A 22,532-nucleotide genomic window follows, 5' to 3' on the forward strand; every position below is an offset into this window, starting at 1 on the left:
TGGTGGACTAATGGATGTCTAGCGTAGATCGATTCGATTTTTTCTGGAATTATATATTCGCCCTAAATAATGTTGGAATTAAACAACCTGACTAAGTTTGAATATGTTCTTGCTCCTATCTATGATTGTATAAGTACCATTCTGAACAAAATACAAATTGTATCTACCTTGTTTAATCTTGCAATATCTCCGGATTTGAAAAATCCGTCCTCATCAAAGGCTTCCTTAGTGATTTCAGGTCTCTTATAATACCCACTAGTTACATTTGGTCCTCTAATTAAAAGCTAAAAAACAGTGATTTTAATTTCTGTACCTCTCCTGTCCCATCCGAACTGAAATATTCATAATCAGGGCAGTCCGCCAATTTTATCTCAACCCCGGGCACAGGAGCCCCACATTCACCTAACCAAGTCAACACAAAAATTGAGGACCAATTCCGCCGTTTCTCACATTTTGGAGCAAAGCAGCCGCCGTGGTTTCGGTGAGTCCATATCCCTGAATCAACTAGAATAGAGATGCAATAAAGACCTTGACACCAAAAACAACGCGGGAAAATATCTCCAAGTCTCTAGACATTGGAGCACCCCCGACGACTATATATTCCAATCTCCCGCCAAATTTAGCTTGGATTGAATGAAAAATTGCATTATAAAACGTAGAAGGTTTTAGTTCATTTGTACTGCAAAATAAATTGTGATTTTTTTACCGCAAAAGCTGTTGTCGGCGACGGTTGAATGCCCAATTAAATATAGTCCGAACTAAAAAGTTGGAATTCTCAATTTTGTCTAAAATCCTTTCCCTAAATCTATCCAGGACACGCGGGACAGCAATGATCAACTTGGGCTGGACAGCTTGCAGGTCCGATAACATAAGTTTCAAATCTCCTTGGGAAATGCCAATCCGAACCCCAAAAGTTGTCATAATAAACTAAAAGTAACAAACCAACTAAACCAGGACCAAAATTTCAAAGGAGTGTTGATAAGGTAAATAAGAGTAATACACCAAACTCTTAAAGTCCATAGGATTATACTCAAATCCCTAATTGTAAGGCAAATTCAAATACAAACCAAAATTTTGATCACAGCCATTACATTAAAAACTATGTGACGATGACATAGTTTGACGCCTTTCGGAATTCCTAAAATATTCAAATGAATAATAAAACCAGTGCTGCCACTGGTGTAGAGAATATAAACTAAGTCATCTAAATCAGGCTCGTCGAATGAGGTAGACTCGGAGTCACAATCCCCACCAAGTTCCTTCATTTTGGTCAATATATTAAATTTACCATTAATTCTGAAATCGTGAGAATCTTCACAGAGCCTGCCATAGTTTTTAGTTCCGTGGAAACTGGCGTGGAAGTAAAAATATGAGAAAAGTTAAATTTTGAGAATTCTAAAAGAGTTTTAATTCGTTCTTCTGTATCACAAAACGCCACAATAGGAGAGGCTGATTTTGAAAAAGTAAAGTAAACCCTCATTGATGATATGTTCGATCGAAGTTGGTCCGAGAGAGTCGTACAGAGGGACGATTACATTTCGGCGTTTAAATGCAGCAAAAGTAATCAAAAATGTCTGAATATTAGCCAAAAGTACATCTTTGGACATTTTGCTGTATGTCGTCACGAAAGCGTCAGTTCCATGCTTGACCCCCAATCGAGTCAAACCCAAAGCACATTTATTGACAAATTCGTCAAACTAAAAAATAGGAAATATTTTAGGAACTTTCCCATATGAAAGCCAACTGTAAGAATCGTTTGGAGAAGGTCGATGACCCAGATAATCCCCGTCGTTCCCAGCCCTTTTACGACCAATTTCAAACAATTCCAAAATATTTTTTATTTTCAAATTATTTGGATCTTTCAAGTCGATGAACTCAGCAAAATCTGCGTTAAAAGAACAATTATCAGTGACATAATCACAACGCACTCTTGCACCATTTTTCTAAATTTTATAGAACTGGAGATCAGAAAGTTACGTTTTCATTTGTGGATATTCTTTGATTCATTTTACTAGACTAGGAAAAACCACGATATTTCAAATCTACTAATATGGGAAATGTATTATCTATTTGAATTTAGCTTTTAAAAGAATATTAAAATATTATATAAGTAATAAATATTAACTAATTATTTTATTGAATGATGTTTAATAAATAAATAAAATTGAATAAATATACTAAAACTATTTTCGGGGTCTTTTTTAGCAACAATTCTCAAAACATGGCAAGAATTCATTTTTCAGTTCTTTTTATTCAAATTCGCTTGCCTTTAGATATCAGAAGTTTTAATTCATTGGAATGCAATAAATATTTTACATTTTTATTTCAAGACTTTTGTGGCGTGATATTGTTCTATTTGTTTGCGACGTTTCCAAGTTTAATTGACACAAATTAGCTAAGCGCTCTTTCGAGTAGCCCATAAATGGTTTCGCTTGCACCATACATTTTGTCTATACTCCCTTCATTTTCTCCACGTCGCCTTGTTTCTGGCCCTTATTATTATTATTATTATTATTTAAAGACCAAACACGGGCAAAGCCAGTTAATTATAGTTATTCCCGTGATCTCCGATCCAAACGAGGGAGATCCTTCTGAAAGGTTCAATCCTTCCCGCAAGATCGGCCTGAGACGAGGATATCCCAGGTCCCGAGGATATCCTTATTCAAACATCGTATAGAATTTATTTCATTTTCCATGCCAAAATGATAATAGTTTCAAGCTAAATGATAATTAACAAAAAAACATTATTTTCACTTCATTAACATTTTTCCATTTAGCTTATCATTTCGCTTGAAACTATTTAGCATGGAAAATGATATAGACTCTATACCATTTTCAGTTCAATTTTGACAATTTTATATCAATTTAACAATGAATTTGTGGTGCGACTTATCTAATCCTATGTCTTCCTTAGCAAGTGCAGACTTACGTGTCCTCGGAAAAAGGGAAGGTATTGTTCTTCGTGCCAACTCTACTTCCACCTCTCCTGTGTCGGCTTATCGAAGATCAGCTCGGCAAGCATCCCAAACTGAAAATGTTTTCGCTGCTCTTCTACTTCGCTGTATATCGATGCCCCGACTCTTCCCAAAATATCTAAGGACCGGTCTTGTCCCGAGGCTCGTGAATTTCTTGTACTTTTGTCTCGTTTCCGGAAATCGAAGTCTATCCCGTCACGCATTCCTAAATCGGCCAGGATTCAAGTGGCTAATTCCCTACCTCTAGTTATTGAGCGGGCTCTGGCCTCGAATTCTTGGTGCGATTGGTGCAAGTTTCTTTCATTTGTTCCCTTTTGTCTGGGCAGCCCTTTAAACGGCCCTCTTCGTGGTGACCGCTTGTCCGTCTCGCAGCAAATTAACACAAACTGCGAGTTTTTCAACAATTCAGAATTTGATATCAGCTATTTTTCCCTTCATCCTGCTGAAAGGCTCCCTCGTCCAATTCAGAGCACTAAGGACATTACTCGAATGGTTCACAGAGGACTCAAACCGATTTATATAAAAGATCTGATTTCCCTTGTGACTGCTGAGGGTAAAAGACGCTTATTGTTGGCTATCACTTCCCTCTGCTCAAGAATTATCTCTGGTACGATCCCTTCTTTCGCTAGGGACGTACTTTTTTCTGCAAATCTGACTTCTCTTAACAAAAGTGATGATGATATAGTATACGGCCTATCGCTGTTGGCAACATCTTCAGACGCCTTGCTGCTAAAATTATTTGTCAATTAGTGGTTCTAGAAGCAAGTGCTAACCTTATGCCAATTCCGTGGGGGTGAAAGGAGCTTGCGAAGCAGCCGCCCATGGCATACGGCAGCTGACTTCTGCAAAATGTAATGAAATCCCATTCCTCCTTAAAATTGATGTCAAAAACGCGTTCAACTCGATTTGGCGCGATCCCCCAGCTGTCTCTTGTTTGCCGGCAATGTTATTATGTCCGAAACTGGTATTCAACAAGGCGAACCTCTTGGGCCTCTTTTATTCTTACTCGGTGTTGATCACATTGCCCGCCAATTGTCCTCTGAGGTCACATTTGGTACCTCGATGATGTTACTCTTGGTGGGGCTTTGGAGATCGTCAAGAATGATGTAGAAAAAATCATTTCTGGTTTTGCGTTTACTGGGCTCGCTTTGAATGGATCCAAATCCGAGCTGATATGTTTGTCTGCGAGCCCTTCAGAATTCAAACTTATTTTTTCCACCTTATCTCACCATATTGAAGACCTGTGCATCACCCAGCTTGATGACCTTATCATTCTGGGTTCCCCAATCAATAGCAAGGCTACTAAGAAGGCTTTATGTAACAGGCTCGAAGAATTGGAAACTCTAATCTCCCGCATTTCCAAACTTGAATCCCATTTAGGCCTTTTCTTGCTCAAGAACAATTTCTTTATACCGAACCTAACTTATCTCATGCTCTCGACGTCTCTTCAGTTCAAAAGAACTGGGATGATATACATTGTTTGCATGTACTCGAAGATATCCGCCTACGTGCTGACCAGTTTCAGTTGACAAGCATTAATTGTGCCTGTCAACCCCACTCGGCCGATTGGCTTGACGCTTTGCCGAGTTCCTCTGCTGGAATGTTCCTGGACAACGAATCCGTCCGCATTGGTTTGTGTCTATGCCTTGGGATCGAGATTTGCCAGTCACATCAGTGCAGATGCGGAAAAGTCATTGACAGGAGAGGGCTACACCCCCTCTCTTGTCGGCTCAGTGCCAGCCGAATACCCAGACATGCCGTTTTGAATGATATTGTCAAGAACGCGCTCAACGCCGCTGAATTCCCTTCGGTCCTGGAGCCGGTTGGGTTAGAACGTGGTGACGGAAAACGTCCCGATGGGTCCACGCTATTCCCGTTCAAGGGGTGACTCGCTCTCGTTTGGGACGTCACCTGTGTCGACTCGCTTTCCTCGTCATCTCTCATCGACTCTGCGTCCTGCCCTGGCTCAGCTTCTGCACATGCCGAAACGAAAAAAATCGCAAAGTACGCCTCATTGGAGAACACCTGCTTTTTTGTCCCCCTGGCTTTCGAGACGAGTGGGATAATCGACCCAAAAGCCCTGGAGTTCCTTTCGGAAATCGGTTTGATGATCTTGAGGAAAAGTCACGAGAGACGTGAGTCTAGCTGACTCGCGATATTGCGCGGAAACTACCTATCTGTTCGCTCGTCCTCTCAATCAAGGAATTAACATCGTGGATGGATCACTTATTGCGTCAATTTTGACAATGCAATAAGCAATATTGACATTTTTACATCAATTTTGACAAAATTGGCCGTGTGTGCGCTCTTCGTTGTCTCATTTCATATGTAAAAAGTTATAATTATTTTATTGCGTACATTTTGACAAATATTGTCCGGCGACTTATGCTCTTTTGCCCGTGAACTGATCTTCTCCTCATGTTTGACGGCCCTAAAGAAGGCGGATGGCGGAGTTCGCCCCATTGCTGTCGGAAACATTTTCCGAAGGATTGCTTCCAAGATAGCAAGCAAGGCAGGCTCTGGGAAACTTCTGTCGTACTTCGTACCAACACAGCTCGGAGTTGGTGTCCGAGGAGGCGCTGAGGCCGGGGTCCACGCTCTGCGTGAGTTCGTTTTTGCTTCCACGGATTCCCAACGAATTCTGGCCAAGATCGATTTAAAGAATGCATTCAATTCTGTTAGAAGAGACTGTATTCTTGAAGCTTGCGCCAAAGAAATTCCGCACATCCTACCGATTGTCAATTTGGCATACTCCAAGCCTTCCGCGCTTGTATTCGGAACAACAATACTTGATTCTGCCAATGGAGTTCAACAAGGTGACCCTCTAGGTCCTCTTTTATTCTCCCTCGCAATTCACCAAACAACGAGATCGTGTAAAAATGATCTTAACATGTGGTATTTGGATGATGGAGTAATTGGAGGAACCCCCGAAGGCATCTTGGAAACGCTGAAGTCTCTTGTTTTTAATTTTGGAGCGCTTGGGCTTGAATTCAACTGCGGCAAATGCGAAATCGTGAATGTCAACACGGACGAACTTTCCTTTCGTAAGTGGATGACCGAATTCGACAAACTGCTACCTGGATGCACCTTCCCCCTCAAAGAGGACTTGATTTTTCTTGGATCTCCTATTTTTGAAAGTGGTATCAAAGCTGTGATGAAGGCTAAAATTTCGGAATTTTCCCTTCTCTCAGAAAAATTACGTTGTGTGGATAGCCACATTGGGCTCTTTTTAATGAGGAACTGTCTATCTATTCCGAAGTTAACATACCTTTTGAGGACGGCCCAATGCTATCAGGAAACAGATCTTCTCGAAGACTATTCCGAGCATATGAGAGCTTGCACTGAGGACATCCTCAACGTTAGCTTCGATACGCAGTCGTGGAGACAGGCGACTCTTCCAATTTCCCTGGGAGGGATCGGCTTGATCACCCCGGCAGATTCAGCGCACGGCGCATATTTTTCCTCAGTACTCTCGTCCAGAGATATGATCGACACTGTTCTTTCTCAAATAAACGAACAGAGGAAATCATTTGCTGTGGATGATTGCGTCGCCGTATGGGAAAAGCTGGGATTGCCATTGCCATCTGATGTGACCTGCCAATCGGAGTGGACGTCGAAAGTCCACGCCAATACGTTTTCATGCCTAAAGGAAACCATGGACCAGAGAAGGTTGGCTTGTTTACAAGCGGGCAGCCAGCCCCTAAGCGGCGCGTGGCTAAACTGTTACCCTTGTATTACAACTGGCTGCTTTCTTGATGATGAAGCCGTAAGAATTGGAGTTTGTCTGCGCCTCGGTCTACGCGTCTATGAAAAACACCAATGCCGGTGTGGCATGTGGACTGACGAGTTTGGATATCACTCCCTCTCATGTGGAAACGGAATTGGACGTTCCTCACGGCATTCCGAACTGAACCAGATCATCTGTCGATCTCTTCGAACTGCTGGATTCCACACACAATTGGAACCTGCAGGGATTTTCGTAGAGGACGGCAGAAGACCCGATGGGATGACCACATTTCCATTTCAGAGGGGAAAGTGTCTGGTTTGGGACGTCACGTGTGTGAACTCCTTTTCCAATCAGAACATCAAATTATGCATCGAGAATCCTGGAGCCCCGTCTGAACGGGCAGAGAAGAGAAAAGCTGAGAAATACGCTGGAATCGGGAATGGGAGAGTGTTTGTCCCCCTGGCTGTTGAGACGTCAGGAATACAGGGGCCTTCTACTCGGACCCTACTCCAGCGCATTGCCTCATTAATCGAAAGGGTTACCGGCGACCCTACTCCAGCGCATTGCCTGTGAGCACCGGTATTTAATCGAAAGAATATCTATAGCCATAGTCAGAGGCAATACTCTGGCTATCTGCCAATGACTATTTCTCTTTTGATTTGAAATAAATTAAAAATCTCTAAAAAAATATTTTTATAACGGACAGACATAAGGACTTTTTCTAATCGGCTAAATCAAGATGAGAGTTAATAAAGACAATTTTATTAATCAGGTTAATGGAATCCCAATTGTAGATATAGATTCTTTTTCGTCAGAAATTTTCGTCGATAGTCTACTTGTAAGAAAGTTGCGAGTGAAGTCCTTGGTATCCTTCCGAATACATTACTTTAATTGCAAAAATAATTTTCCATTATTAGATTGCATGGTGTACTTAGACATAGTCCAAGAATATGTCCAAATATCCGTTATCCCGATAATATTATTTCCATCCTGATTGGTCCTAGAATTACATAAAGTATATAGTTTTTCGTTTGAAATTTTTTTAAACAAAAGATTTCATATAGTAGTTGATTTTTATGAAATCTGTCGAGTTTCTCTATATCATTTTTCAGAAGTCAGTTTCCAACATGGATTCAAAGAGGGGCGATCAACTGTCACACACCTAAATGCTTTAATGAAGTTTATATCAGACGGTCTAAACAAAAAACCTAAACAGGAAAAATCCATTGTCTGCTCGATCGACATAAAGAAGGCTTTCGATTCGGTGCCAAGGAAAATACTCACACAAAAGATCTATTCCTCAAATATTGATACGAATCTAAAACTATGGCTTGGGAATTTCCTGAGCGGCCGTCGGGGAAGGGCTTGCTGTGGAAACAGATCTTCCATATCGAGATTATTACCAAATGGGGTCCCTCAGGGTTCTCCACTATCTCCACTTTTATTCAATCTCATGATGAACGACATACCACAGCCAGAAGGGGACAACGATCTGTTATTACTATATGCAGACGATATTATCGTCGCATCAAGGGATGTGAGCATAATAAAAGCAACGGATAGAATACAGGATAACCTCAACAATCTGATTTCATGGCTATATAAAAACGAACTGGAGGCAAGTCCGGAAAAATCTATTTTGACTCTGTTTACGAAAAACAGAAGGCTTGGGAAAGTCTCAATTGAAGCTAAGTTAGACGGGGAAATTATACCGCAGAGCAAACCCAGAAGATTCTTGGAGTTACATTCGACACCTTTCTAGCCTTTTCAACCCACGTCGAAAATGTAGTTATGGCGAGTGCAAGAAAGGTTAACTTCGTGAAGGCCTTCCTGAAGAACGCAGGAGAATGCAAAGGCCTATATGGCCTAAACAACATATATAACCAATACTTGGAACCTACAATCGGATATGCGTGCGGAATCTGAGGAACAAACTTAAGTGCAAACAATCAATCAAAAATCGACAAAATTCGGTTGAAAGCGGCAAACCTGCTAAATACTTTTTCCGATAAAGAGATTATCCCAAAAGCCTGGGACAACATCATAAAGTCATCTGCAATCCATCTACGAGAGGTTCGTCCTGAAAATCCCCGTTTGTACCGAAAATGCGTCGGGACAACGGCGGAACATCGGGAGAGGCTGCGCGAACTGCTGAGGGAGGTTGGGATCACCTGAATTCTTCTTTCTTTTGGCTATGACGGTGGTTTTCTGGTTCAATAAATAAAAATAAGGCCCCAATGTTCCACGATGCCTGTTACTGTTCAAATTCTTGAAAGAATGAACCCTTCTAAGTCTGCAACTAATCGGATGTAATTTTAACGCTGCAAGACATTGGATGGAATCGAGTTTTATCGATATTGATGAGTATAGTAAGATCGATGAAATAATGTCACGTCCCGCCAGAACTACCCAGCCAATGGTGGCTACATATTAAAATTAATTGAATTGGTTTCTAATCAATAACCGTTTCAACAAAAAAAATGTATTAAAATTAAGCGTCTATGTTTTTTTACTCGATTCATATTAATTATTTCAGATTTCTACGAACGTGTCTTAATCTGATATAATATAAAATAAACCACTAGTCGATTTTATGACCAAATTTGAATAACTTTCACTTTCTTTAAAATTAAAAAAATTTGAAAAACTTTTATACTCATGAATGAGTGTGTTTACGCCAGAAACTCCTTTCAGTGTTTTAAATGATGTCTCGTTTAAGTTGTGTTATACAGTGCACGACAAAAGTAACCGGACAAGCCAGAATTTCCATTATTTTAGCCAATTTTAATGCTTTTTTTAAAAAAATAGCTTCTTATTAATTAAAATATTCATTAAATAATATATTTACTTTTTTAATTTCTTTTTTTTTGAATAATCCATTAAATTTAAAGCACACTTATTAAATGTAGGTGACAAAAGTAACCGGACACTTTTCAGTTTTTCGCCAAAATTACATTTTTTTAACCTTTTTTAGGGGTAAACACATGTCAGATTTTGTTAAAGGACAAATAATTGCCTTTAAAAATTAAGGAATGTCTATCAGACGCATTAGAACTCTTACTTGTACCAAAAAATCGACGATCCACGATTTTTTGAAAAAATACAAGAAAAATATGATAATTTCACGACTTCCAGTTTCTGGGAGAGCTAGAATACTTTCTAAGATTGAAACTGATGAGCTAACTGCTCATAGTGTAGAAAATCCATATGAAAGTTCAAACGTTTTACGTTCCTTTGTACATGAAAAGTTTGGAAAAGACATTTCCAAAAGGACAATAATTCGTTTATTGAATGAAAATAATTATTTTGGGAGATTAACCATGAAAAGACCCTTTCTCTCCAAAAAAAATGTTAAGGATAGATGGAACATATCTAAAAATTTTTTAATGATTTCGGACGCAGAATGGAAGAAAACAATTTTCTCAGACGAATCAATTTTTCAATTATCTATGAATAAAAAATCTCGAATAGTTTACCGAAAGAAAGGGGAATCCTTAAAGTAGTTCTCAAGTACGGCCACCTCTCCAACTCGCTGCTCTTTACTCCAATTGCCGTGGAGTCCTCCGGGATCTTCGGTCCCAAGACACTCCGCTTCCTTCGCTCGCTCGGTCGACGGATTTCAAGGACTAGTCACGATCCAAGAGAGTTTTCTTGGCTCCTGGAACGTCTGTCGATTGCTGTGATCCGAGGGAACGGCTTCGCCATTCGCGAGGCTGGTCGGGTGTCTCGTGAGGCCTTTAACTAACTTAGCTATTTTTAATTTCTTTCTTGCAAATATTTATGTTTAAATTTGATATTTATTTAGATATATCTTGCCAACTGTAAAACATGGAAAATGCAAAACAATGGTTTGGGGATGTATCTCATACAACGGAGTGGGGAATTTAGTTTTTTTTGATGGTACGTTAAACAGTGGACGATATGTGAATTTGTTGACGAATAACCTGATGGAATCTGCAGCAAAAATGAATTTAACGGATTTCACATTCCAACAGGACAATGCTCCCTGCCACAAAGCAAAAATTGTGACGGAATATTTCAAAGAAAATCAAATCAAAGTTCTTTCATGGCCCGCCCAGTCACCTGATCTCAATCCCATTGAGCACGTCTGGGCATATATGAGAAGAAAAATAGATGAAAAAACCTCAACATGTCACAATGACCTAAAAGAGGAAATTATCCAAATTTGGAGATCAATCCCGATAGAGTTCATACAAAAACTAATTTTATCAATGAAGGCTAGAAGCTACGCAGTGTATAATGCCAAAGGAGGCAATTCTAGATACTAATTTTTGATTATTTTTAACTGTCCGGTTTCTTTTGTCGCACCTCGTAATTATTTATGCTTTAAATTTAATGTACAATTGAAAAAAAGATTAAATTAAAAATGTAAAAAATTGTTTTTCGTGTAAATTAATGTACAAAGGGTGATTTATGTGAAAAAAGTTTTAAAATGACTTAAAATAATGGAAATTTTGGCTTGTCCGGTTACTTTTGTCGTGCACTGTATATGAAAGTGCTTCGTTTAATAAATTGGATCCAGTTTGTAATTGATTCGTAAGCTTTGAAAGATTTCGTGTCATAGTTTGATCAAACCTTTTCATAATACCCTAAAACAGATAAATATTGTATCATTATTTGTGATTGAGGATGATTTGGTCTTCCATAAATATGTTTGATTTTGTTTTTAAGGCAGAAAGAATTGAGATAAATATTCTTAAACTCCATTCCATTATCTTTTTGTAGAATCTCGAAACCCGAATTCAAAAATAATTTTTTCAAATGCTTCACAAATATCGAAATTGCAATATAAGATCCAAGAGACACTTCAGTTCTAACTCTGACGAACGAGAAAATCAAGCGTTCAATTCAATCTTTTGGGAAAAGCAGCTGTGGGGGCCTAGACGGACTACGCCCAGGGCACTTAAAAGACCTTATTTCGCAAACGACCGCCGAGGCAGGCCAAACTCTACTCACTGCTATCACCACATTTATAAACCGGTTGCTGAGCGAGAACATCCCGAATTTTGCTACGAAGCTACTTTTCTCATCTCATCGTCTCATCTACTGGCAACTTGTTCCGCCGGCTTGCCGCTAAAGCTGCCGCACGACACGTCAGTCCACGCCTCAGCGCTGAACTGGCTCCACTTCAACTGGAAGTCGAGATCCTAAACGGCTGTGAAGCTGTCGTACACGCGGCCCGAACTCTCTCTCTCTCAAAGGATGCTCTATTCCATCCTCACGTGGCTGTTAAACTTGATCTGCGGAATGCCTTCAACGGCGTCAGGAGGGACCGAATAATAGAGGTATGCGTCGAGAGGGCTCCGGAGATTTTCCAGCTTATCTTTCTCTCTTACGGGAAAGAAACCTCACTTATCTTTGGCGATAAAGTCATCCGTTCCCGAACAGGAGTCCAACAAGGCGACCCTCTTGAACCATTACTATTCGCCTTAGCAATCGACGAGGCTGTACGATCAATCCTCTCACCATTCAATTTATGGTGCCTGGACGACGCGACCATTGACGGCTCTGTGGAATTTATCACCAAGGACTTATTCCGCCTAATCCCTGCTTTGCGCAACCTTGGCCTAGAAGTTAACGTGAATAAATCGAAACTCCTAAACCTCAACTACCCTGAGGCGGATTTTCCGAATGTCAATATGATCATCCAAGACTTCATCACTGGTGCACAAATAACCCAGCCATTAGAAGCAACCTTTCTTGAATGCCCACTCGGACCTGCAGGTCTCCGAAACTATCTAGTCAATAAAGACCGCGAATTCTACCGCCTTACTAAAAGACTGCTGATGCTCGACTCACATAATGCTTTTTTTCTGCTGAAAAACAGCCTTCACATGCCAGGATATTTTTCATTCTACGTTGCCTACCATGCTTCTCTCAACTGCCTGAGGATAGGGATCTCCCTTTGGCTTGGTCTCGACATATGCAGCATCCACCAATGCCGATGTGGAGCCAAAATCGACGCTAAAGGGCTCCACCCTCTTTCGTGTCGCAGGAGTGCTTAGAGCCCTCAAGGCTGCAGGCTTTCCGTCACAACTTGAGCCTGTCGGATTGGACCGTGGTGACGTCAAACGCCCAGACGGAATGACAATCTTTCTTTTTCGGGACGGCAAGTGCCTCGTCTGGGATGCTACGTGCATCGATTCTTTCTCTCCATCGGCAATCTGTCATCTGTCACTTCCCCGGGTCCGCTGCGGAAAAGGCTGAGACGGCCAAAATTAAAAAATACCAAGAACTTGGACGGCGCTTTATATTCGTACCAATCGCTTTGGAGACATCGGGCGTCGCTGGGCCTCTTACCTCGGCCTTCATCAGCGACATCGGGAGGAAATTGGCCCACATGATGAAAGAGCCACGCGAGGTTTCGTGGCTATTGCAGCGGATATCCATTGCGATTCTCTGTGGCAACACGCATGCGGTACTTTCCGCAAGAGGGTGCGTGCTTTAGCCCCCGGAGATTCCCCTCTGCCCATTCCTTAATTAATTTGTTTTCATTTGAAATATGTTTTAATTAAGCAAAAAAAAGATTTAAAAATAAATATTGCAGATTTATTTTTAGTACCCATCATTTAAATCGTTAAATTTTTGATGTCTATAAGGTCTGCCTGGAATCGTTCATTTGGTCTTTTGGGAATTACACGGAATTTAGAATTGGAAAACTGCGATTATTTTTTAATTTTATACTTTAAGTGGAATAGAAAACTTGCAAATTGAGCATTCTTTGACAACTCGTTCTATAATTTTCTGTTTTATTTTAAATTAAAATAAGAGTGTAAACATTACTGTTGCAGTTTACGAATTCCAGAATGGCTATTGAAAGTTGCGAAAGACCTTAGAAAGCATGCAAGCCGAGACAAGGCACGGGTTATCGATGTCTGTTAAAGAGGTAGCACCTGAATCTGCCCATCCATGCACTGAACGTGGATCTTAAGAGGGTGAGGTTGATGGAATAAAACACTACAAATAACGAAAACGGAAATTAATAATTTATTAAACCAAAATTTAATTAAGGTTAAGATATTTAATTAGGATTTTCAATCCTGATTGGTAGTCTCTCTTCTCCTTTTAGGAGAAGAGTCTGCTGCTTGTTCCTCTTCATTCTCTATCTCTGCGTCAGTTGTTGTGCGTCTTTTATCTTTGAATGGAGTGTCCTGGCGGCATGCCATTTCTACTAGTTGATCGGTCGCAGAGGCATATTCCTCGCCAGTTATTTTCATTCCATGCTTGTGTTCAATTATCATGCTCTCTAGCGTCCTTTTGAGCACAACCGATTGGATGTATGTCATTGTAGATTTTTCAATATATAGTTTATCCATATAATTTTTGAAGCATCTTGTGACAACACCATCCCAGGTCAGAACCACGGGAATAATTTTAACTTGGCATTCGTAGAGTAGTGATAGTTCATTTGCAAGGAAATCATATTTGTGAAGTTTCTCAACTTCCACTTGTTTTAAGCGGTCCTGAGATGTTATGCCCACCTCGATTAAGGTTATTTCCTTTTTAATCTTGTCATAAACAAAGATATCCGGTTTATTGAAGTTGACTTTATTTTCTGTTATAATTGACGTGTCAACTCTAATTTCTACATTTTGAGTTGACAATATCGACTGAACTGAATGAGTCTTTAATTTCCTGTTCTTTTTGATTCCATACATTCGACAAATATGAAGATGGACACATTTAACCACCTCGTCATGTCTTCGGAGATAATCGCTATTGAGCATTTTACCACACTGAGTGGCCAGATGATCAACAGTTTGTTTACTTTTTTTACAATGATTGCATAACGGCCTCGTGTTTGCAAAAAACAAATTTCTATCTTGCAGAAGGCAGTATAATGCTTCACTTCGGGGGCCATTATTTCCTTTGGCTAACCATTCTGAGGAAGTAGAAAGATCGACATTTGATTCATCCAGGCATTTGAACATAACAGAGTGTAGTGACTTGGACTTTATTTTGTTTAGCAAATATTTTTTCTGAATGTCTTTGAGAGAATTAATATCTATGCTTTCTGTGTCAGCAATAGCGTATTTAGAGGTAAGAAATCCTGCGATTGTAGCCAAATGCCATTTCTTTGTTTTAATAACTCGCAGAATCCCCGACCTTCGCAAACACACAGCCGACTGTTTTTCCAAGCTTTTAAGGAATTGCATGAGTATTAATTCGCTCTTGAACGAGATGGAGGCAAGTCCTCTTCCAAAAGTTTTGCGGTCTAAATACAGCCTTTCTTTATTTGCAGGCTGGAGATGTAACTTGAGTGTCATGAGCAGTCGACGTATTTGTTTATCAATGTCATCAAATTCATATGGCTCAATATTAATTAGCCCAATATAATAATTATATAGGGACAATGCATATTCATTTATGGCATAGAATAAGTTCACCGAATTCAATTTTGTTTTTGACAACATAGTTATTCTTTTTTTTACATTCTCCATTATTGAATTCATAACTTTATTCTTGAGGACATTACTTCCTCCATCTTCAAATACGCCCAAATAGCGATATCCATTGATTCCTTCCAAAGTCTCACAGCATGATAAAGATTTGACATTAGAGGCCGATTTTTCAGAGTTCATCTCCAGGCCAACGATGTCAAAAAATTCTTTAACAGCTTCCATCATTTTAATAACACTGTCCTCTTTAAGAGCAAATATCTTTAGATCGTCAATAAAAAATAGGTGATTGGTAGAATATGTCAACATATTTAGATCCTCCTGATTAATTTGCAATTTGGGGAATTTAGAGTTCAGGATCCTGCTTAGGGGATCCATTACCATAACAAATAGCAATGGGGATAATGAATCTCCTTGTAAAATTCCTCGGGTTAGCTTTACTGAACCAATTTTCCTTCCATCAAGATGTAGATTTACTTTCCACTTCTTGACTATACTTTTCACAAAGTTAATAATCCAGAGTGGAATTCCAGAGCTGTCCAATATGTGGAATAAAAATTGGTGATCAACCGAGTCAAAGGCTTTCTTTACATCCACCCAAGCAGAGTACAGACTGTTTCCATATTCCTTGTTCAAGCATTGATTAATAAGTGCCTGCTCTTTCGCACCCTGACATTGCTTTCTGGTTCCAAGTTGATTGTCTGAAATCAGCCCAAGTCCATCCACAAAATCAGAGAGTTTAACATTCACACACTTCGTTACAAGCTTGTACAAAGTTGGCATACACGTTATAGGGCGTAAATCCTTTGGATTCTCACAATCATCCTTTTTTGGAATCAAGTAAGTTAATCCTGTGTAAAACCAACTCTCGGGCATGTACTCACCCTTGATTATCCGGATTACTTCATTACACAAGAATTCATGTAATGATTTCATTTTCTTGATGAAAAAGTTATATGTTCCATCGCATCCGCACGCCTTCCAATCAGGCGCATATTTGAGCATATCTTTAACCAACTCATTTGTGAATTGAGGTTCCATAGCTTCACCACCGGTAGACCTCACATCCACACAATTATACGAAACGTGATCCATATTTTTCTTTCTCCAGACGTTCTCCCAGAATAACAAGCAGTCATCATCATCAAAGCCATATAAGGTTACCTCATTATTCGACGATAAGTTTCGGTAAAACCTTCTACGGTTTAATTCGAAGCACGCATTGTCTTTTCGGAACTCTTTCCTCGAGTTATAAATGGATATTTGTTTCTCTTTAATTCTGATTAGGTCATTCATTAAGGCCTCAATTCTCATTAGCTCTCCCTTTTTAGATTTTTTATACCCGTAGCGGCAAAGAATATCCATTACATTTTTCTTTTCAGATTGAGGTAATGCTTGTCTCGAAAAGGAATTCACTAATTTAATTTCAGCTGCTAATTTCGAAATTTTGTTTTCTGTGTTTTCCAACCATGTGCTTTTTGTTTTTGGTCTTATAGTTAAGGCCAAATAAGCACACTGTGCAGCATATAATATGTCTGTAATCTGATCCATATTTTGTGGAGGATTATCTTCTGTAATACGATAAATTGCAGAATTCAATCCAGACAGAATATTAGTTTTCACTCTATTTTTTTGGATTTTTGGGGTAGGTTTTCGAGACTCTCTAGGAATAGATTTGATTCTTTCGAGTTGGACTTTGAGTTCTTCTAGACAATTCTTGAAGTTAGAAATTTCAATATTCATGTTAGATTTTCCTTCACTACAATCGCCTCTTTTCCCTACATTTTGATTCCCATTTAGTGGTTTGACCATTTTTTTTAGTTGATATAGACTTGAGCACTTTAAGTATTTTTCATTGAACTTTTTCAGAATGAGATCCCAGCCACCTCTAGGCATCCTTCCAAATCTTTCTTTGATAGCATAGAACACCTGAGACACCCATTCAGTCTCAGAGACACACTTGACATCCTTAATAATGGCGGACATGGAATGAAAGTTAGTTGGTGCAGCACGACTTCCAACTGTAGGATTATTGTTAATATTAGTTCTTGTGCCGTTATCCAGCCCCAGAGACAACACTCCTGCATCCACTATACTGTTTTTATTATTTGATTCTGCAGAAAGGCCCATGGGATTCGTTTTCTTGTTATTGATAAAAACGGACATGCACAACACCACAAAAAATTAATGATAATACGAAAACGGAATAACTATTAATTATCTCTAATTAAATTTCTCTACGGTGTTTTTTTGGGTTGTCATGCTTGACTCTTTTGGTAACTAAACACCTAGAGTCTAGGTATAGTGCCGGAGCTAGCACGGAACATGTAAAAAGAACTGCCATGGAGGATGTCCAGCCTCGTTCAGTTGGTGAAAGTTCAAGTCCCCCTAATCTGAGAACGAACTCAAAATTAAACGCAGTAAAAGAAATTATTTCCTCCATTAATGTTGAAATAAAAAACAGTGGCCGGTATCTATCCACTCAAGGTTAGAGCGTGTCCTGAGGGTGATTGGAATGTCATACTATAGAATTTTAATTTTAAATTTGGAGATACAATCTCCTTGTCCGAATATAGAAGGTTGGAATATTCCATTAAAATTTCTTTGCCATTAATTGTCTCTTGTTGGATATAAAAAAAACTCTGAAGAAAAGGCAAGAATAACCTCCTTAATAAATGCAAAAATAATGGTGATTAAACCAAAGTTAGCTATTCATGCATGTTGATATTTTTCTCGACAGCTTGATGTAAATTTATTAAGTTTCACGTAAATGGAAACCAAAAAGGATAACCCGAGCTGCTAAATTTGCTTCGCTTGTTGGCTTCAAATATATCGGGATAGTTGTTTCTTGTTCAGGACGATGTGGAGCTTGCTTGTGACACGGAGTAATAGTCCATCTCGATCAAAATCAGGTGGAAGAGCAGAAAATCGAATCCAAACCAAACAAGTTGACCAAACTACTTGTGACCCGAGACCTGCAATAAAGGGGAAGTCTTGAACAATTCGGTAGCCAATAAAAAAGGTATTGAGCTTATTAATGCCAAAAAATAGATTACGGTAGTATTTGATGAAGAGTAGATATATGAATCTTTAAACCCGTCAAGTGCCTAGATCGATACGCTGATTGTTACTTATTTGATTATATGTGTATTTTTTTCTAAAATTACGTTCTTATTAGTAAATTATATTTCATTAAATCCATGCCAACAATGATGAATGTTTTGGTGAAAGGTTTTCGATTATTTAACAAACAAATAGATAACAAAGTTAAATTTTCATCGGGAAAACAAAAGAATAAAAAAATAAACAATAGACAATTGCATTCAAGAGTACAAGAATACATAACATTTTCAGTCAAACAGATTCGAGAATTATCGAACAAATACAGAACCTGGGAGATTTCAAGAACTTGCCAGACCGATAGTTGACTTTAGACAAGTAACCAATTCACCTCAGCATTAGAAACCTACTCCGTTAAATATTTCCAACAAAAACATTTCCTCGAGAAAATCATCTTTGCTGTTGGGGTATGACTGGGTATCGAACATATTGGAATCCAACGTGACAGACCGTCCTGATGAGTATTTTGAGGATATTAAAAATTTCCGAAACTATTTTCACAAACAAGTTTCAGCAAATTTGGAAACCAAGTAACAATTTACCATTATGTACTTTAGTATATTTCCCGAATCTCATGAGTTTAAAATTCCTGTCAATAATTCAGAAACTCACGAATGTAATCTAATCATAAACCGAGTTAGGTGTGCACACATACTGCGTAACAAATCGTCTATTCCCCATTCCCCTCAACAAAAATGAGGAGGGAGAAAGTCTATGCGCCATTTGTGGAAGGAAAATTCCAAAAAACGGGTCGTCATTTAAACCTGTCCAAATGAGGTTTTTTGCAATCATCATTTGCCAAAGAATAACACTTCCTCTCTCTTTTTTAACTACGAATTGCAATTTGATTTCGAAAACTGTTGAACTTCGGGGTACTCTATCCCTCAGAGAGGTCCAGTCTTGTCGTTATAAAATAGCAATGCGGGGGGACATTCAAATCAGACAATCCGAAGGAATTCATCTCTCACTATCAAAACATAGGACAATTTGAAATGCAGGAAAAACGTTTACCGGGAATAAAATCAGTTGCATCCGACTCGAAGGAATGTACATTAAAACTATCCGAAGATCTGAACTATTTCATCCAGCAGCTGGAGTATTTGAAAGTAGCTCAAGGTGTACTCTATGCCCATTAGTTTAGAATATTCCCAAAACTACAAGGAAACAAATAAAAATGAACCTGAAAGCCAAATAACAAAAAAGTAATAACATTCTAATAGCTGTAGGACTGAACTATTGTTGGATATTTCGCGCTATTTGCGAGTGCAGTTGCAGCAACTTGACAAGACCAGAGGCGGAAACAATTCGTCTGTCAAATACCCGTTATTTTAAGCCCAATAAACTATTTTATCAAAAAATTTAAAAAAATGATTTAGAGAGCGGTAGAAAGTGTCGAAGCAATTTTATTTAATGGAATGTTTTTCAAATAATACTAGAAATTTTTTTTTTACTAGAAATTGAGAAGATGTTTGATTATGTGTACCATGACAAACTCACATGAGATCTTGAAGTGTGAAGGATATCTCCGGATCTCAGCCCTCCTTAGAATACGGTAATTAAGTCAGTCGGCGTAGGGTTTTTTTCCAAGTCACGCACATATAATGTGATGGGTCTATTATGCTTTTGCTCTTAGTTTTTTGTCGGAAATGAGTGTGTATACGACGACATTCCTGAAATACCTTGATTGAACCGAAGTGTACGTGTCAGGGGATTCTGTGTCATTTATTATCCTGTGAGGGTCTACACGTTTTGCATATTTTAAAGTGAACCAAGATATCTGCTGTATAAATTTATTTTTTATATCCGTTGTTTGTAAATAATTGTACATTTAGTTCTTTGATAACTTATTTAAAAAATAATCATTCTAACCTATGACGGGCTACAAAAATTATTTCCAAAAAGTCTGACCTGAATATATATTGATTTGTGTCATTCATAAGCTTGGCCTTAACAAAATTCTTGATGAATATAAAAACTGTTGTTTGTTTAATTTTTTAAGCCATTAATACACTCCCACAATTTGCTTGAACCATCTTGGCCATATTTAAGAAGTACCAGAGTCACCAGAACATTCCCGAAAAGTATATGAACGTTCACCGCTGAATTTGTTAGCTCTGATAGACTGAGATTGTTGCTTCTAAGGCGGAGAATTAGGGGTCTTTATTCTTTAAATGAATCGTCTTATAAACTAACAAAATCATGAGGGGAGATATCCATGTACGTATTTTTATCTTTTTTCCAATCTGATTTATTAAAATTGAACAGTAAAAAACAAATTGGTTAGTTTATTATAGACCAAATAAAAGAAAAAATTGATTAATATAGTTAGTAATTAGTTAACAGAACAAAGAGATGTTTTTACTAGTTTACGTGCTTTTCTGTTATAGAATTTTCCAATTTCTGCTTTAGTGATATATTTGTCACCTAAAAAATTGTGTTACTAATCAACTACCATTTGAATCCATTTTTTGGTGAATTTTCAGTATTTCAAATTGACTTACAAATCCATTTTTGTTTTTATCAAAAGATGAGACTTTTAAACAAGCATAATACTTGGTTATTCCAAATCTCATGAAGCATTTTTCCAAATGTTCTACTTTGATCTCATCGTCACTCACTATTATAATACCGAGCTACATTAACGATACTAGAAATTGTGCTATTAATTTTGTTTGGACATATGTCAAAATATAACTCTATATGTTCTCCTAGTGATAATTTCCCATCGTCATTTTGATCAGCCAAGTCGAAAACTGATTCTGCTTTTTCCATCATTTGTTTAAAATTTTCTATTCTTTTTTTAATTTCTTTTCTTGATGTCTTTTTCTTATTTTTAGCTGTATGATTTTTGTTTGAGCTAGTTAGTTAAAATATAAGTCAATACCATTGAGACATTAGTAGAAAAAATATACATAAAATGTTGATTGAAAAATTCATCTTTTATCAAAAATTTTTTAGAAATGTTTTATAATCTACTCAGTTGCGACAGATGTTAAAGTTTTCAAAACTAATTAATCTCAAAATAAAGTATGGTGCCATATCATTGTAGATTATATTACAGTAAACTCTCTCTAATTTGCCATTTTTGGTTCAGTGCGAAATTGTGGCCAAATTAATAAATTGTATTTTTATTGGAAATATTATTATTAACCAAGGAATTTAAAAAATTAAATTTTATTAAAGTAATATTCAATCCCCAATTGCCTCTTTTTAGAATTTTTAATATGTCGCGAGCGCAGCGCGCGACCGAGCGCTAGACGCAACTTTGACACCTAACAAGCCTATCATCAACAAATATATTTATTAAATTATTTAAAATTTTAACATGATTTAAAATTAAAATTGAAATAACTTAAGTTTTCCATTGAATCCCATAAAATAATTTATAAGTAGACCTTAATAGAAAAAGTAAAATCAATGAATACTGAACGCTAATTTGGTTTAGGTTGTGAGGGGGGTAATAATTTGACAGATCTCATTGCTATTTTTTCGTTTTAATCTCTAAAATTAGGTCTTCTAATCAAAAATGAACTGTGCAGACAGGCTTGCTCCTTCAGAAGATTCTTGTTTTGACATTTTTATAAATTATGAAGCATTTAGATTTTTTCTCATTATTCTAAAATATCAATTATAAATTTTAAAATATTATTTTTATTTATGAATCGGTTTTAAGCTCATTCTGCTTTGGCATCGATTTTAATTTTTGTTATCGAATATATTTAATCCCAAATACAAGCCTGGTTATTTGTCAATTTATAGATTTTTGATTGATCGGATCTAGAATTGAGTGGTTGCTCGCTGCGCTCGTCGCTCGCTGCGCTCGCGACATAATATTTTCTTTATATCTTCTTATTATTATAGGCACTTTCACGATGGCATGGATCATGACAAAGCTTGTGCAGCACAGGAAACAATACGAGTAATTAGTTTATTCCATTTCCCGCGATCTTGGGCGACGTCCCGTAGTGCATCGAGATCGTCCCCGTTCTTCAGTTCTTTACCAGCTCTCTTTAGGTTTCTATCCAGCGTACCCGTGTAAGTATTTCTCGTTTAATGTCAGAGTAATCGCTAAATCTTGGAAAAGAACAGCATTGTGCGAAGATCTGAAAAGATACAAAGTCTCTGTTGGATGTTTACAGGAGACAAAACTGCATGGGGGATTAGAAAAGGAACTGTCGGGCTATCACTTCATCTTATTCCGAAGTGAATGCAGACACTTTGGCCAAGAATTTGTAATAAAGAAGGAATTGAAACCAATGGTTCATCGCTGTTGGAGCATAAATGATCGCA

The 22,532-nt window shown here is 38.0% G+C and overlaps 1 protein-coding gene across 1 annotated transcript; it reads right to left on the reverse strand.

Moving 5' to 3' along the window:
* Positions 1–13,757: 13,757 nt before the first annotated feature.
* LOC115227289 lies at positions 13,758–17,252 on the reverse strand. The gene is made up of 3 exons (XM_029798168.1): positions 16,639–17,252; positions 15,180–16,521; positions 13,758–15,035 (listed from the first exon to the last, which is right to left on the reverse strand). Exons 1-3 carry the CDS (start codon positions 17,250–17,252, stop codon positions 13,758–13,760), a joined length of 3,234 nt encoding a protein of 1,077 aa, XP_029654028.1.
* Between the last annotated feature and the right edge of the window lie 5,280 nt (positions 17,253–22,532).

The sequence above is a fragment of the Octopus sinensis genome, unplaced genomic scaffold (genome assembly GCF_006345805.1).
Source record: "Octopus sinensis unplaced genomic scaffold, ASM634580v1 Contig02586, whole genome shotgun sequence".
In the NCBI taxonomy this organism is placed as follows: Eukaryota; Metazoa; Mollusca; class Cephalopoda; order Octopoda; family Octopodidae; genus Octopus; species Octopus sinensis.

Excerpts from the sequence above, each read along its gene's own strand:
- LOC115227289 (XM_029798168.1), bottom strand. The coding sequence starts at position 17,252 with ATGGGCCTTTCTGCAGAATCAAATAATAAAAACAGTATAGTGGATGCA. Across the intron at positions 16,522-16,638 it reads GACATATTATATGCTGCACA|ACAAGCATTACCTCAATCTG; the intron begins GTGTGCTTATTT and ends TTCCTTTTCGAG. Across the intron at positions 15,036-15,179 it reads GTAATGTCCTCAAGAATAAA|CCATATGAATTTGATGACAT; the intron begins GTTATGAATTCA and ends ATTAATATTGAG.